The sequence below is a fragment of the Oryctolagus cuniculus genome, chromosome 6 (genome assembly GCF_051225735.1).
Source record: "Oryctolagus cuniculus isolate XC-2025 breed Fujian yellow rabbit chromosome 6, ASM5122573v1, whole genome shotgun sequence".
In the NCBI taxonomy this organism is placed as follows: Eukaryota; Metazoa; Chordata; class Mammalia; order Lagomorpha; family Leporidae; genus Oryctolagus; species Oryctolagus cuniculus.
Window position 1 is genome coordinate 4,106,988 of NC_142872.1, and position 14,984 is coordinate 4,121,971.

Here is a 14,984-nt window from a genome sequence, read left to right on the forward strand (position 1 = left end):
TCTTAGATCAGGGCGAGTTTAAATGCATTTTCATCTGTGATTGTGTTTCCTCTCTCCACGAGGTAGCTGGGGGTACTGCCCTGTGTGAGTTCACCTGGGCGAGGGAAGTGGGTTTCACATCTCACTCTGGTATTCCCAGCTTCGCTTCTGAGCTGGGGTCTGATAACCAGGAGTTTCCAGAAGTTTGCCCGAGAGAGGCTGGACAGGCAGGTGCTGCCGAGGGGTCCGCCCACCGCGGAGAAGGGAGCCCGGTGGTTGTGGGATGACCACAAAGCAGGCGAGCCGCGTTTACTCCGGAGAAGCAGGCTTGGCTGCCAGTGGAACCTGCACTCGGGACGTGCTGAGAGCCTGGAGGGTTCCACAGGGGCTGAACCTGCCCAGGCTGCTGTCACAACACACGTGGGCTGGCAGCTCACGCCCCGGACGCCGGCCTCCTCCCGGCTCTGGAGGCCGCACGTCCCACACCAGGGTGCTGGCGTGGCTAGGTTCTTGCAAGGGCCTCTTTCTGGCCTGCACTGCCTTCGGACGATGTCCCCACATGGCAGAGAGAGACAGGGAGAGCCCTGGGGTCCCTTGATAGAGGTTGCTGATCCCAGGAGGAGGGCCCTGCCCCCGGCCTCATCTAAACCTGTCCCTCCCAAAGGCCCGCCAGCACACACTCACAGGGATTGGGGCTTCACAGAGCACGCTCCAACATGGGAGGGACGTGGTTCAGCGAGGGCTCTGACATAAGACACTCGCACGGGGACACAGCTCGGCTAGGCTTTTGACATCAGACACACTTCAGCATGGAAAGGCTCGTGGTTCAGTGAGGGTCTGACTTAGGACACGCTGTAACACGTGAGGGTCTGATGACATGCTGTAACACGTGAGGGTCTGACTTAGGACACGCTGTAACACGTGAGGGTCTGACTTAGGACACGCTGTAACACGTGAGGGTCTGACTTAGGACATGCTGTAACACGTGAGGGTCTGACTTACGACACACTGTAACACGTGAGGGTCTGACTTACGACACGCTGTAACACGTGAAGGTCTGATGACATACTGTAACATGTGAGGGTCTGCTGTAACACGTGAGGGCTTGACACATGTGCTCTAACAGGGAGGGGTCAAGATTCACTTGGGGTTTTGGCATCCAACACATGCTGACACAGGAGACGCGGTTCGGGGGGGCTCCAACATACGACACACGCTGACACAGGGGACGCGGTTCAGGGAGGGCCGCGACGTGACACACGCTGACACAGGGACACAGTGGTTCAGCATGGGCTCCAACATACGACACACACTGACACAGGGGATGCAGTTCAGGGAGGACCCCAACATACAACACATGCTGACACAGGAGACGCGGTTCAGGGGGGGGCTCCGACATACGACACACTGTAACAGGAGGCCCCAATCTATTTCAGGGTCATTTTGGGTTTTTGCTCTTGGCAGGTGCAGTGTCCAGTGGTGTGGGCTGGTGTGGGGCAGGTGACCAGGGTAGGCCCCAGACAAGCCAGGCAGCGTGTGGCATGTATCTGTCAGTGATACCCGAGACAGAAGGTTAGTCAGCAATCCGCAGACTAGCCCGTGCGTGGTTAGATGTCGGGCTATTCTCAGTGCTCAATTGCCTGTGACTGTAGAATGCTCTAAAGCTTGGAGAATTAGGAGAGGCCGAGAACCGTGCTTTTTGCATATGGGAGAGCACTAGTAGGTAACTTTGTTGGCCACACTAGGTGCTTCGTGCAGTGAAATGAATTGTGGGCCATTCCCAGCATCCCTTCTGCTTGTGTCTGAGGTGGGGTTCACGCCAGGGACAGCAGGTGACGACACACTTAGGGACAATCTGTGAAAAACTGAGTGGCACAAGCAGGGATTTGGGTTGGCCCTAAAACGTGACAGTTTCCTGTTGGAATGTCCTGGGGGGAGGAGTCTGTGGCATGAAAACATAAAGAACTTGGAGAGACAGGAGAGGAGAACTATGTCACATGCACACTGGAGTGTGGCGTGGACACCGCAGGGGAACCGTGTGATCGCTGTGAAGTGCTTTCCCGACCCTGAAGGCCAGCCTGGTGGTCTGGGTTCGTTCCTCCAGTCCAGCCTGGCGATCTGGGCTCCGCTCCTCCGGTCCAGCCTGGTGATCTGGGCTCGTTCCTCCGGTCCAGCCTGGCGATCTGGTCTCCGTTCCTCCAGTCCAGCCTGGCGATCTGGTCTCCGTTCCTCCAGTCCAGCCTGGCGATCTGGGCTCGATTCCTCCGGTCCAGCCTGGTGACCTGGGCTCCGCTCCTCCGGTCCAGCCTGGCGATCTGGGCTCAATCTTACAGTCCAGCCTGGCAATCTGCGCTCCGTTCCTCCCGTCCAGCCTGGTGATCTGGACCCCATTCCTCCGGTCCAGCCTGGCAATCTGGGCCCCGTTCCTCTGGTCCAGCCTGGCGATCTGGTCTCCGCTCCAGCCTGGTGATCTGGGCTCTGTTCCTCCAGTCCAGCCTGGTGATGTGGACTCCGTTCCTCCAGTCCAGCCTGGCAACCTGGGCCCCGTTCCTCCTGTCCAGCCTGGCGATCTGGGCTCAGTCCTACAGTCCAGCCTGGCGATCTGGGCTCTGTTCCTCCTGTCCAGCCTGGTGATCTGGGCTCCGTTCCTCTGGTCTGGCCTGGCGATCTGGGCTCAGTCCTACAGTCCAGCCTGGTGATCTGGGCTCCGTTCCTCCAGTCCAGCCTGGCGATCTGGACTCTGTTCCTCTGGTCCAGCCTGGCGATCTGGGCTCGATTCCTCTGGTCTGTTTCTGAACCACACGAACCGTGTCTTGCACTTACTCCTCTTCATACACTAAGGTCATCAACGAGGTGTCCAGGGAGCGTCGCACGCACCTGCCCTGGTTCAGGACGAGTTCCTGGGGACTTCTTCCTTAACCTGAACCTCCAGGCACCTGGCTCGGAGCCAGAGCAGGGCACAGCAGCGACGCACTGCAGAGCCGCAGCCGATGGCTCCTGGGAAGGCTGATGGCACCTCGACCCCAGTCTGTCCTCCCTCTCCCCCACCCGCCTGTTTCGCGGCCCCTGTGTGTGTGCACGTGAACTCTGCGGGTGCAGGCCGGGCCTCTGCCTACCGCAGTGACCAGACCAGGAGCAGGGGCACCACCGCTTCCAGCTCAGTCCGCAGCTTCCAGCATTGTTTTCTGCAAACGGGCCTGGAGCTCTGCTGGGTGAAACACCCGAGCCACAGGCCTGAACAGCCCAGCATCCCCCTCGGCTGCCATGGCTGGGATTTCAGTGTCACCGCCTGGAAGGCTTGTACGCCTGAGTGTGTGTGTATGTGCATGTGTTGTGCATGTGTGTTCTTGCCTATCTCTGTGTTTACATGTGCATGTAGATTGTGTGTGTGTGTGTGTGTGTATGTGTGTGTGCTGCTTGGTGTCGCATTTCTTCTCTGTTGGGTGTTTCAGGCTGATGCACCATGAACGTCCTATCATTATCAGAGCACAAAGTCACGGGCTGATGGAGATGACGGAAAAGGCGTTTGTGCACGGCAGCTTCTGAGCCGTCATTGTGTCTCTGGGTTTTCAGCAGGGGGAGCGCAGGGCCCCCTGACCTGGGACGCTGGCAGACTTGTGTGGGAGGAGCCAGCTGCAGGCTGCCCTTCTCTGGCGCTGCAGGGGCTGGGGCGGCCACAGGCGCCTGCTTCCCGCCTGGGCCTGCAGGGGCTCAGGGGCACGGAGGGTGGGTGGCTTGGCTCAGTCTCTGCACTGCCAGGCCTTGCCATTTCCGGGGTGCCCCAGAATATTCTGCTGAGACAGAGACTGGCCCAGTGGGAAGTTCCGTTGGAGTCCCTCTCGCCATCAGGGGAAGATGTCATTTAGCTTGTTCACCCCCACCCCATGCCTTCTGCTGCAGCACGTGCAGCACACACCTTGGCGTGATGGTCTTTTAGCTTATTCACACACACACATGCACACACACACGCACACACCCAATGCCTCCTGCTGCAGCACACACCCTGGTGTGATGTCTCTTAGCTTATTCATGCACACACACATATGCACACATGTGCACATGCATGCACGCGCACACCCAATGCCTCCTGCAGCACGTGCAGCACATGTCCTGGCTTGGCCTTGCCCACAGTGCCGGTGGTTCCCTGTGAGTCCAGAACCTCCACCCACGCGCACACGGTGCAGGCGTGGAGTCCCCACGCAGCCGGCGACGCCTCTCGGGCCCGAGGTGCTGCGCTCCTGCTTCCCCCGGTTCCTCTGTCTCGGGAAGGGAAGGTGACCGGGGCGGGGCCCCGCCTACAAGGGGCTGCACAGCAGGAGCCCCGGCGGTGGTTCTAGTCCTGGCTGCTTACGCGGACTTCACGCTGCAGTGGACGGAAGCCAAACGGTGCGTCAGGCATTGCAGAGAACCCCCTCCCCGCGCCCCAGAACCCTAACTCCTGCATCTGATGCTCACTGGGGCTCTAAGCCGTCCCTGTCTTCTTAGTTCCTGGTGCCCTGGTGACGCTGGTCCCTGCTGCGGTCCCTGTATTGTCATTCCTGGCACCACAACCCCCCCCCGTGTCGTGGTCCCTGGCACTGCCAACCCGGTGCCGCCACTCCTGGTACTCCCTAGTTGCTGGGGAGTGCTGAGCCGTGTCGTACCCTCTCACTTGCTACACTACCTGCTGTGGGAGTGCAGCAGGGAGCCCCCACAGGGCCCGTGTAGACCCGGGATTCCTGCAGAAACCTGAGGAGATGCAGCTAGGCTGTTCGTGACGTCATGTTGCCCACGCTTTGTCTCTCTAGGCTTTGTGGGTTTGAACCGTTCTATGACGAAAGAGGCGACCAGTTCATGTTCAGGAGGGTGCTGAACTGCGAGTACTACTTCATCTCCCCGTGGTGGGACGAGGTCTCCCTGAACGCCAAGGACCTGGTGAGTGTGGCCGGAACTGGACCAGTTCCCGCGAACGCCGGCTTCCCTCTCACTGCGGGTGCACAGGGTGTGTGGATGCACCTTCCGTACCGGCCGTGACGGTTCGCCGTGGCCTGACCCCTCACGTTACGGCACTGCAATCCGTGGGTTTTTGCCGCGTGGTCGGCCTGGAGTCCTGCTTGTGGAGGAAGCTGTGCGGGTGAAACCAAACACAGAAGGATCCTGTTTTAACGTGGTTGGCAGCGGTCTAACGGCTGGTGGACTTCACCTAAAATAAAATCGCTTCCCCAGATCCCATCCAAATGTTACCACGTCGGGACCGTGCCCCAGGTGTCTGCCTCGTGGGTCCACCGGGCCAGAGGCGCGCTGTGCCCATCGCTGAGTGCTGGCGCCTCTCCCGAGCCAACGCCCACTAGGGAAAGTGCTCCTCTGTCGCCCGTGCTGTGCGGGGACCACCTGGAGATCAGCAGGGCTGACACCCGAGTGGGTGCCTGTGTGCAGGTGGCTGGGAGGGTTGGGGCCACAGCGCTGGTGAGGGCGCCCACCAGCCACCCTGGCAAGACCCCCCATGTTCCCCCCGGTCCCCTCGTTTCCGTCCATGGCAGACAACGGGGACAGGATGAGCGGTGGCCTTCCTCCGTTCCCAGCCAGGTTGGCCTCTCGCTGTACTGAACTCTGGAGCGGAGGGAACACGAGCCCCACACGCGTGTTACTAGCAGGACCACGCGGCTGTCACTGGCGGAGGGGCAGAGGCTGCAGTGCTGGCGCGGGGGGGTCGGGGTGCGGGGGGCCAGGGGGCCGCAGCGAGGCCTTCCGCGAGCTGCCAATCAGTTCAAGTGCAACCGAGTCTTCGAATGTGCTGACCTGCAGTAACCCCTTTGTTTTCATGATGGTCATGAGGAGGAGGAGCAGGAAGTGGGGGAGGGGCGTACTGGCTGTGAGGCTGTGGTGAGGGTTCGGTCTGGTGTGCATGATGCTGGCACACACGGTCAGGTTTTGGTTCCCTGCCATGCGCCCCTCTTAACCTGTGCGGCCTGCTGCTGCCTCGTGGGGTTGAAGGCCGGGCAGCCTCAGGTCTGTGCCCTGTGCAAACCCGGTGCGTCCTCCCAGACCCACGGGCGCTGGGAACCTCGCAGGAGCCAGTGAAAGGCACACGCACAACCCGCTGCTCCCGGACCAGTGTTGCCGCACTGGCTCCACCTCCAGCTACGGAGGGGGCGGGCCCCAGACCTGAAGCCACCAGAGTGGCTCGGCTGACGCGGGATGTCTGGCTGCCTCACGCAGGATGGCAGGGAGCGGGTCTGATCCTCACCCACCCCGGCAGCCCCTGACGCCCAGGCTGTCAGGAGGGTCCCCGCAGGCTTCGGGGGCCTCACTGGCGTGTCACGAGAGCATCCCGGGAGGGGCCCTGGCTCCTGCAGAGGTGTGTGGGGCCACAGGTGGAGGCGGAAGCGGGCTCACCCCCCTCTGCGCCAGGCCAGCATGGTCTTTGTGTTTCTAGCAGTTTACTATCCGCTCATCTCACACACAGGAGCACCCTCCGGGCCTGGGCGCAGGCCGGCCCAGCGAGGCCCTGGCTCCTTCACTCTGGCTCTCAAAGGGCTCCTGCCGCAGCTTGGGGCCCACTGCTCAGGTACCCCCAAGGGGTTCGCAGGAGCTGGAAGCGCAAGCCAGGGGGAGGGGTGGGTCCGCCAGGCGGGCTGGGCCCTCTCTGCCCTCAGAGAGCGGTGAGGCAGGGAGATTCCGTCAGCACAAAGCTGTCCCCTGAGTTCCGAGTTCCGGGAGATTGTGAGGTGGGCTCAGGCCTGCTTCTGCCTTCAGAGAGCGCACAGCCCCCGGGCAGCCTGCACCTGTGTCCTGCAGCTCCGCGGGAGAGCAGCTGCCACTCCGAGTCTCAGGTGGCCCAGCACTCGCCCTGAAGCTGGCCCTGCCCACGGGAACCCCTGGGAGCTTAAGCCCTTTTGTCTTTAAAGATTGATTAATTTTTTATTATTTGAAAGTCTGAGTTGTGGGGGTGGGGCAAGAGATATCCATCCTCCATCCACTGATTCACTCCCCAGATGGCTGTAACAGCCAGGGCTGTGCCAAGTGAAACCCAGGAGCCCGGAGCTTCTTCCAGGCCCTCGACATAGGTGCAAGGGCCCACGGACTTAGGCCACCACTGCTCTCCCAGGCCATTAGCAGGGAGCTGGATCTGGAGCAGAGGCTGGGACTCCAACCGACACCCATATGGGGTCCAGAGTGGCCGGTGGCAGCTGAACCCTCTGCCCCGCAACACCTGCCCCTGGAGCCCTGTGCAGCGCGGGCGGCGCTCCGAGTGAGTGGTTGTCTGTCCTTTAAGGTCAGGAAGCTGATTGTCTTGGACCCGAAGAAGCGGCTGACCACCTTCCAGGCTCTGCAGCACCCGTGGGTCACAGGGAAGGCGGCCAACTTCGTGCACATGGACACTGCGCAGAAGAAGCTCCAAGAGTTCAATGCCCGGCGCAAGCTGAAGGTAGGATGGCCGGGGCTGGTTCTGCTTTAAAAAAACAAAGACGAGCGAGAGCGAGAGCTTTCTCTTGACGCGTGCCTCACGGTTCTACCGTCTTTGCTACGTGGGCACCTCTCAAAGCCTGTGGAACAGGCACAGCCTATTGGTCCCACTTTCCTGTGAACTTCCGGAAGTGCCCTCCAGCTGCTGTTCACTCCAGGGACACCCTGCTGGGACCTCCCCACACTGCGCCCTAAAGTCGCTGGTGACCACTGCCTGATGCAGGGGGAGGGATCCCGATGCGGGCCGTGTGCCCTGGGTTCACAGTCACAGGTGGCTGTCACCCCCTGCAGGGGGAGGGCTCCCGATGCGGGCTGTGTGCCTGGGTTCACAGGCACAGGGGGCTGTCACTGCAGGGGGAGGGCTCCCGACTTAGGCGGGGGGGGGGGGGTCACACAGTTGCGGGCAGCTGTCACCCCCTGCAGGGGGAAGGTTCCCGATGCAGGCTGTGTGCCCTGGGTTCACAGGCACAGGGGGCTGTCACTGCAGGGGGAGGGTTCCTGACATAGGCAGGGGGGTCACACAGTTGCAGGCAGCTGTCACCCCCTGCAGGGGGGAGGGCTCTCGATGCGGGCTGTGCGCCTGGGTTCACAGGCACAGGGGGCTGTCACTGCAGGGGGAGGGTTCCTGACATAGGCGGGGGGGGGTCACACATTTGCAGGCAGCTGTCACCCCCTGCAGGGGGGAGGGCTCTCGATGCGGGCTGTGCGCCTGGGTTCACAGGCACAGGGGGCTGTCACTGCAGGGGGAGGGTTCCTGACATAGGCGGGGGGGGGGTCACACATTTGCAGGCAGCTGTCACCCCCTGCAGGGGGGAGGGCTCTCGATGCAGGCTGTGCGCCTGGGTTCACAGGCACAGGGGGCTGTCACTGCAGGGGGAGGGCTCCCGACTTAGGCGGGGGGGAGGGTCACACAGTTGCGGGCAGCTGTCACCCCCTGCAGGGGGAAGGTTCCCGATGCAGGCTGTGTGCCCTGGGTTCACAGGCACAGGGGGCTGTCACTGCAGGGGGAGGGTTCCTGACATAGGCGGGGGGGTCACACAGTTGCAGGCAGCTGTCACCCCCTGCAGGGGGGAGGGCTCCCGATGCAGGCTGTGCGCCTGGGTTCACAGGCACCGGGGGCTGTCACTGCAGGGGGAGGGTTCCCGACAGGGGCCGTGTGCCCTGGGTTCCCAGCTGCAGGGGGCTGTCACTGCAGGGGAGGGCTCCCGATGCGGGCTGTGCGCCTGGGTTCACAGGCACCAGGGGCTGTCACTACAGGGGGAGGGTTCCCGACATAGGCGGGGGGGTCACACAGATGCGGGCAGCTGTCACCCCCTGCAGGGGGAGGGCTCCCGACAGGGGCCGTGCGCCCTGGGTCTGGGTTTGCTCGCAGACTGGGATGCTGCCTCTCATCTAAGGGTGACTGAACGGGCAGAGTGGCGTGTTGTTCATGACACTGGCCTTTGTTAGAAAGTTGTTTCCTTCTGAATATGGGAGTAAATCTTGAAGCTCTGCTTAGTAACGAGTAGGTAACTACTTGGCCAAACTTGAGCGGCTTTGGTGACATAATCACAGAATACATCGGTCTTACGGAACACGGGATGGAGACTGGTGCTCTGCTGTCCCAGTGGTGCCGAGCCAGCCCCCTAAGCACGGGCTCGGAGACCGCATCCTGCTCAGCCGCTGCCACACTGCTTGAAGTGACAGTCACTTAACCCGGGGTGTCTCAAGTTCATTCGGCCATGCACCTGTTTCATCACCAGAGTTCCCACTGACACCAGTGTAACTGGGGTTCCGTGAGACAGACACTTTGGGAAACAGGCTGACATCGGTCTGATCTTCCGTGGGGACGCCCACCGACCCGGGCTCCAGCTGCCCAGCGGAGAGGTTTTCCTCGTCCCTCTCCAGCCTGCCCTGGGAACGCGCTCCCCTCCCCGAAGCAGGGCCGGGTGCGGCCCTGACCCAGCTAACACTGCACACTTCTCCCTCCGCCAGGCGGCAGTGAAGGCCGTCGTGGCCTCGTCCCGGCTGGGCAGTGCCAGCGGCAGCCATGCCAGCAGCCAGGAGAGCCACAAGGCCGGCCAGGAGCCCCCACCTGCCCAGGAAGGCAGTGAGGCCGTCGCCGCCCCTGCAGACGTCGAGGAAACCCAGGGAGCCGAGGCCCAGCTGGCGGCGGAGGGAGCCCAGGCGGAGCAGATGAAGGTGCAGGCCCCCGAGGAGGCAGGAGACGCTGAGGCGGCCCTGGAGCAGGGCACGCAGGCGGCCGCCCCCGCGACGGAGCAGGCTCCTGGGGAGAAGCTGAAGGCTGTGGACGAGCCCGCGGCCCCCAAGGACGAGCCGGAGAGCCCCGTGGCGGGACTGGGAGCCCCGCAGCAGGGGGTGGCGCTGCCAGAGTTCTAGGTGGCTCCTGCCTCCGGGAAGCCACCGCCCGCCCCTCCCCGGCCTTGGACGCACTTTGTCCTCCAGCAAGGCAGGTGTGGACGCATGCTACGCACTGTAGTGATTGTTTCTGAGGTGCAAATACATGTATACCAGTTGATCATCCTAACGTCATGCATGACTGCTTTCTGACAGTGACAGTGTCTTCTGAGGCATGGACGGGACCCCCAGGACCGATGAGTGACGCGTGGCACGCGTCTGGGTAGGGGCAGGGCTTGGCCTGGACTCCGCCCCCGTGACTTTCACTTTCCTTCCCATCGCTAGCATGTGCAGACTGTTCCCAAGGAGACGGTGGCAGGAGGCAGGGCTACACAGGTCAGAAAAGCAAACTCCATGTCCAGGGGTGAGGATGCAGCACACTTTCACGGGCACGAAACCAAGCAGCCCGAGGCGCGTGTGGGGAGGCCGCCTTCAGTCTTCTCTGCAGACGCCGTTGGTAGTCCCAGAGCCGCCGCTTCTCAGTCCTGGACCAGGTGTCAGACGCACACCAAGCCTCACGTGCGTCCAGCGTCCAGCGTTTCTGCTGGGCGAGGCCCGAGGGGAAGGAAGCGGAGTGAGGCTGGGCTTAGCCTCTCCAGGGAGCGCTGCCCTTCATGTCCCAGGCCGCAGGTGTCCGTGCCTGAGTGCAGCCTGACCGGAGAGTTTACAGAGAGCCTAGAATCGCCACATCCCAGGTCAGGTGTTTAGAAACGTCTCTCCCACGGATCGTTGCCAAAACCTCCGAATACAGTGGGAGAAGAGTCCGCTCCAAGATCAGTACTGACTTGATCAAAGGAAGGAACTGTTCACAAGCCCGTGTCCTGCACAGTGGACGGTGACACTGCTTCGACGCTGGCGATGCTACGAGGAGCAGTGCATCTCCTCACACTCGGGATGGACATGCCCGCATTTTACAGTGCAGCTCTGAAAATTGCCACATCAAGAAACTCGCAACACTGCAGTTTTTAAATTTACTTTAAAAAACAAGAACCAAAATGCTTTAAAATCTCACTGATTTCAAATAAGATTCTTGGAGTTAGAACATTTAGACCTAATATTGTGGGGTTTTTTTCCCAGAATATGATTTTTCTCTTTCATATAAACTTTTTCCTTATAGAAACCATAATTAATCTAAATAACTCAAATTTATAAGCTAATCTCAAAATTTTCTTAGTTTGTTGAAATGCATGCACATCTTATCAGAGTCATTATAGGGTACTTTTTTGATGAGTATCCTTAATTTGAAAAAAAATTATTTTCAAAGACCAAAATGAAGATAATAAAAGCAGCTATCATGATAAAATCCCCATCAAATAAGGTCTTAAATTTTTTTGGCTCTTCCTCAACACTTCCAGTAGGAAAATGGAGCTACAGCTCTGGCTCCTGAGGCGGCTGGCCGTCCTGGCGGGAGGCCCCAGGGTGTCTGTTCTTCTGTGCTCGCACCGTCCAGCAGAGGGTGCCCTTCCTCTTCCCTGTGTGTCCTGGCCTCCCTCCTCGGCGTTAGCATACCCTGTGCTTAACCTTTCAGACTCCCTTCTTGATTCCCATTTAGGAAGTCTGCCTCCTGGTGTACGTAACTGCTACCTGCGGTAAGTGTTCCATCTCAGGGAGCAATGAGGAAAGGGGCAGGGCCCGGTGAGGAAGTGGCCGTTAGGGGCGCCGGGACCCGCACCCCCAGGCCTCCCCAGTGCTGGCCGGCAGCTGTGACCTCTGCAGCCCTGGGAGGGGGGCCGCAGTGGCCAGCTCTGTGGGCTCTAGGACGGCACTGCAAACGCAGGCCAGGGTGCGGCAGACTCGCCTGGGGTGGGAGCATACGGCCGCTCCTTGGTGAGTATCAGTGTGAGGTCTGTAAACGGCCTCCTGAAAACCCACGGAGGTTCGAAAAACTCGGCTCTGAGAGTACCTAATTCAGTCACCTCGGTGGGAACCAAACATTGATTACGTCAGTTCCTAGAAAGCCCAGGTTGGGTTAATGATGTCACAGTGTTTTTTACACAAAGGCTGACCTACTGCTAGAAAATGTATCTCCAAGATGAGCTGAACAGTGGGAGCGTGCAGAACGTGGAGAAAACACTCCACAGCGTCCCTCCTGAGTGACGGGCGAGTCGCAGGGCAGAACTAGGTTTCAGGTTTGCACACCAGAGCTGTCGAGGCCGGCACTGCTGGATTTTATTTTGAGATGAGCTCGGATACAGAGCATCGGCGTCACTTCCACAGTGCAGAATCCTGGAGTCTCCCCCACTGAAGCGTCTGACCAGAACTGGCCTTTCCCAAGTGTCTGAGGGACACACAGATTGCAGTCAGAACAACGTGGCCGTGGACGGCATGGTCTGCAACAGGTGCTGTTTCTCAGAACACAAGCCACGTGTGTACTTTAAATTTCCTATTAGCTTCATTTTTAAAGTTACGTTTTAATCAAGTATACCCAAATTACATGAATTTATAGTCAAATGTTAAATATTTTGAATTCTTTATTTTTATACCAAGTTCTCCAAATCAAGAGTGCACGTGAGATCTTCAGTGCATCAAGTGCGTCAGCCTCTAGCTGGGCCAGCTGCACGCAGACTGGAGCACTCTCACTTGAAGCCAAATGACGCTTGCATTTCTGTGCTTAGATCTGAGCTGCCTGCACTTTTTTTACGCTGACGAGTTGGTAGGAGGAGAAAATGGTCCAAAAATTAGTCAAAAGCCATTGGCCACTCCTGCCTCAGACGTACCACAGAAAAGGGCTTCCCGACAGGATGGCACCGTGCCGGGCCTCGATAAACTGTCTACTGGCCACAGGCCCTCGGCCAGCCTGGAGCACCTGAGCCCTGACACAGCCAGGTGGTGCTGTCTACCAAACCACCCAGGGCCAGCCCTGTGTGTGCTCTCACAGGCCCAGCTCAGCTGGCTGTCGCCGTGTGGCCAGCACTAAGTCCTCAGAATCTGAGGTAACACCACAGGCACAAGACAAAGCTGCAGGACAACGGTGCCATCATGCCCGTGACCCCTAAACAGGGACATGGCCCCCGCTGGCCTGTTGGATGCTTCCCTAGGAGGGTGTGACCAACACTGCCGTTACACATGGGCTCACTGGAATTTCCTTACGTGCTGAGTTTACAGTAATCCTCGAGGCTCCGTAGTCAGACTGGCACCTGACCCGTATTTTAAGCCTGTGTTGCTCACCTCCTGTCGCCTCAGGCACTGGCGGTGTGTTGCCCACAGGATGAAGGTGGAAGGAGCTCTCGGGCCTCGTAACCCAGCTGACTGCACAGGGCACAGCCTGCGGGGCGCTGCTCTGGGCCGGCTCCAGGTGTGCAGTTCCCTAGCATTTAGAACATCCTTGTAAATACCGCGGGCAGGTCCCACGCGTTTCCTTGCCGTTCACCATCGACGTCTTCCTAATCAGGGCTGGTGCTAACACCTGGGAATTCACTGGTTGAATGCTGCTTATGGTCAGACTGTTCGTGTGAGTGCATGTTTTAAAATGATTATGTACATGTAATTCCGACACTGGTATTATAACCACGTGGTAAGCAGAAATGTACCCACTAATTTTCTACAACTTCTTTCTCAAATTCTTCTGTTCCCCGGACACTCAGGGTGAGTTTGTAGTTCATGGACAGAGCGAGAACGCACTGGGGAGCTGTGCTACCCACAGGGTAACTGAGTTTAGCCTTTCCTCCTGTATTTTGACCCAGTCAGGGCAAGTTTCTGTCATTATTACTTCCTGTGGCTACTACCTGAGATAATGCAAGCCCAGCTTATAAAGCCCAACCATTTCTGTAATTCTCTCGGACAGCAATAATGACTACTGTGATTGTTTGAAAAGCCAGTTTTCATAAATGCTCTGTGATGTATTCAAGACGTGTTGACTGCATGATTTTCATTTCCCTCAACACTCAAGTCAACTGTCCAGGCCAGAGGCCCACCAAGGGCACAGCAGAAGCCTTGAGGGTGTGGACCGCACGACTCTCTGCAGGCATGGACCCGACCACCTGCAGCTGAGCACCAGGGGCCCCGTGCTGCCTGCTTTTGGAGACTGCCTTGGGTGGCTGAAAGACGAGAAGCCCCGGATCGTCTGCACTTTCCCAGTCTTGGTCTGTAGCCGCTCGCCCTGGATCGGAGTTTGTTCTGTCCTGTGGCCATCGGGCTCACCTTCTAAGACTGTGAGTTCCTCCCAAACCCTGCCAGAAACTTCCCAGTCTAGCGAGTGGGGAGAGGGCGGGTGTCTGTCGGCCCGGATTTAAATCTCGAAGTCCACATAGGAATGCTGACTGCAGCATCACTGTTCCCGTGAGTTGTCGTCAGGGCATCCCCGAGGATACAGATCTAGTCTGTAGTCCACATCATCCAGTCTTTCATGCCTGCAGTGCACCTCGCATTGGGCGGCTGAGGACAGATGGCACACCCATGGCTTGGCGGGTTGTCTGGGCGGGGCACCCCTCACCTGTAGTATTTGGGTGGTACTCTAACAGGGGTGTGTGCTGAAGTAAATAGTTCCACATGCCACACAACACTTAACTGTCCTGTGTCCTGCACCTGTTGTGCTGTAGTGTCCTGTGAGGTCAGGGAGTGGGACGCCTGAACCAGAGGCTAAGTGATTCTTTATGCCCAAGGACCAAAGGGTGCACAGTTGTCAATCAGCAACCTGGGGCTGTTCTGCACTTAATGGTCTGATTTCCAGTCTTTTTATCTCTGACCGTGGAATTGTGCATAGAAAATGGGCCCGAGTTCTCCAAATCAATCCCCAAAGAACAGTTCTGAGGGTCACACAACCTGGGTCACGGAGCAAGGGCCCTGGTCACGGCCGCGCTCACCGTACTCACTGGTGGGTGGCTTGAGGGCTGCACTGGCTCTGATTCCCCTGGTCCTATGTCTCCCTGAGACCAGCGCCCTTTGTTCCTGACTTCACAGTATTCCCCAGGACTGGAAGTGATGTGGCACCCTTACTCAGGAACAAGAGGACGGCAGTTCTTCCTTCCAGTCCCCTGCTGTGAGCATTTTCCTTTCCTGTTTAGACATCCAAGAAGGGCTGTTCTGTCAGCCTACTTCTGTCACAAATTATTCGTCCCAAAATCTCTGCCTTGAGGGAAATGGCCGACTCTGCTACTGAAACAGCTATTCATAGCCTTTGTGCTTCAGTCTTGACTTTGAGTATCTGGAGCCAGAATAAAACC

The 14,984-nt window shown here is 58.8% G+C and overlaps 1 protein-coding gene across 4 annotated transcripts in view; it reads left to right on the forward strand.

Annotated features, from left to right (window-relative positions):
* The window catches only part of CAMK4 (calcium/calmodulin dependent protein kinase IV), a 179,158-nt gene extending 165,489 nt beyond the window's left edge, over positions 1 to 13,669 (forward strand). For 3 of the 4 annotated variants that reach the window (XM_070075969.2, XM_051834544.3, XM_051834545.3), the window contains 3 exons: positions 4,767 to 4,893; positions 7,235 to 7,387; positions 9,400 to 13,669. In XM_070075969.2, coding sequence (XP_069932070.2) covers positions 4,767 to 4,893; positions 7,235 to 7,387; positions 9,400 to 9,804 — 685 coding nt within the window. In that variant the 3' untranslated portion in view covers positions 9,805 to 13,669. Of the gene's footprint in view, positions 1 to 4,766; positions 4,894 to 7,234; positions 7,388 to 9,399 lie in introns of those variants that run through there. The other variant, XR_016235021.1, reaches the window with a different exon arrangement.
* Positions 13,670 to 14,984: the final 1,315 nt, after the last annotated feature.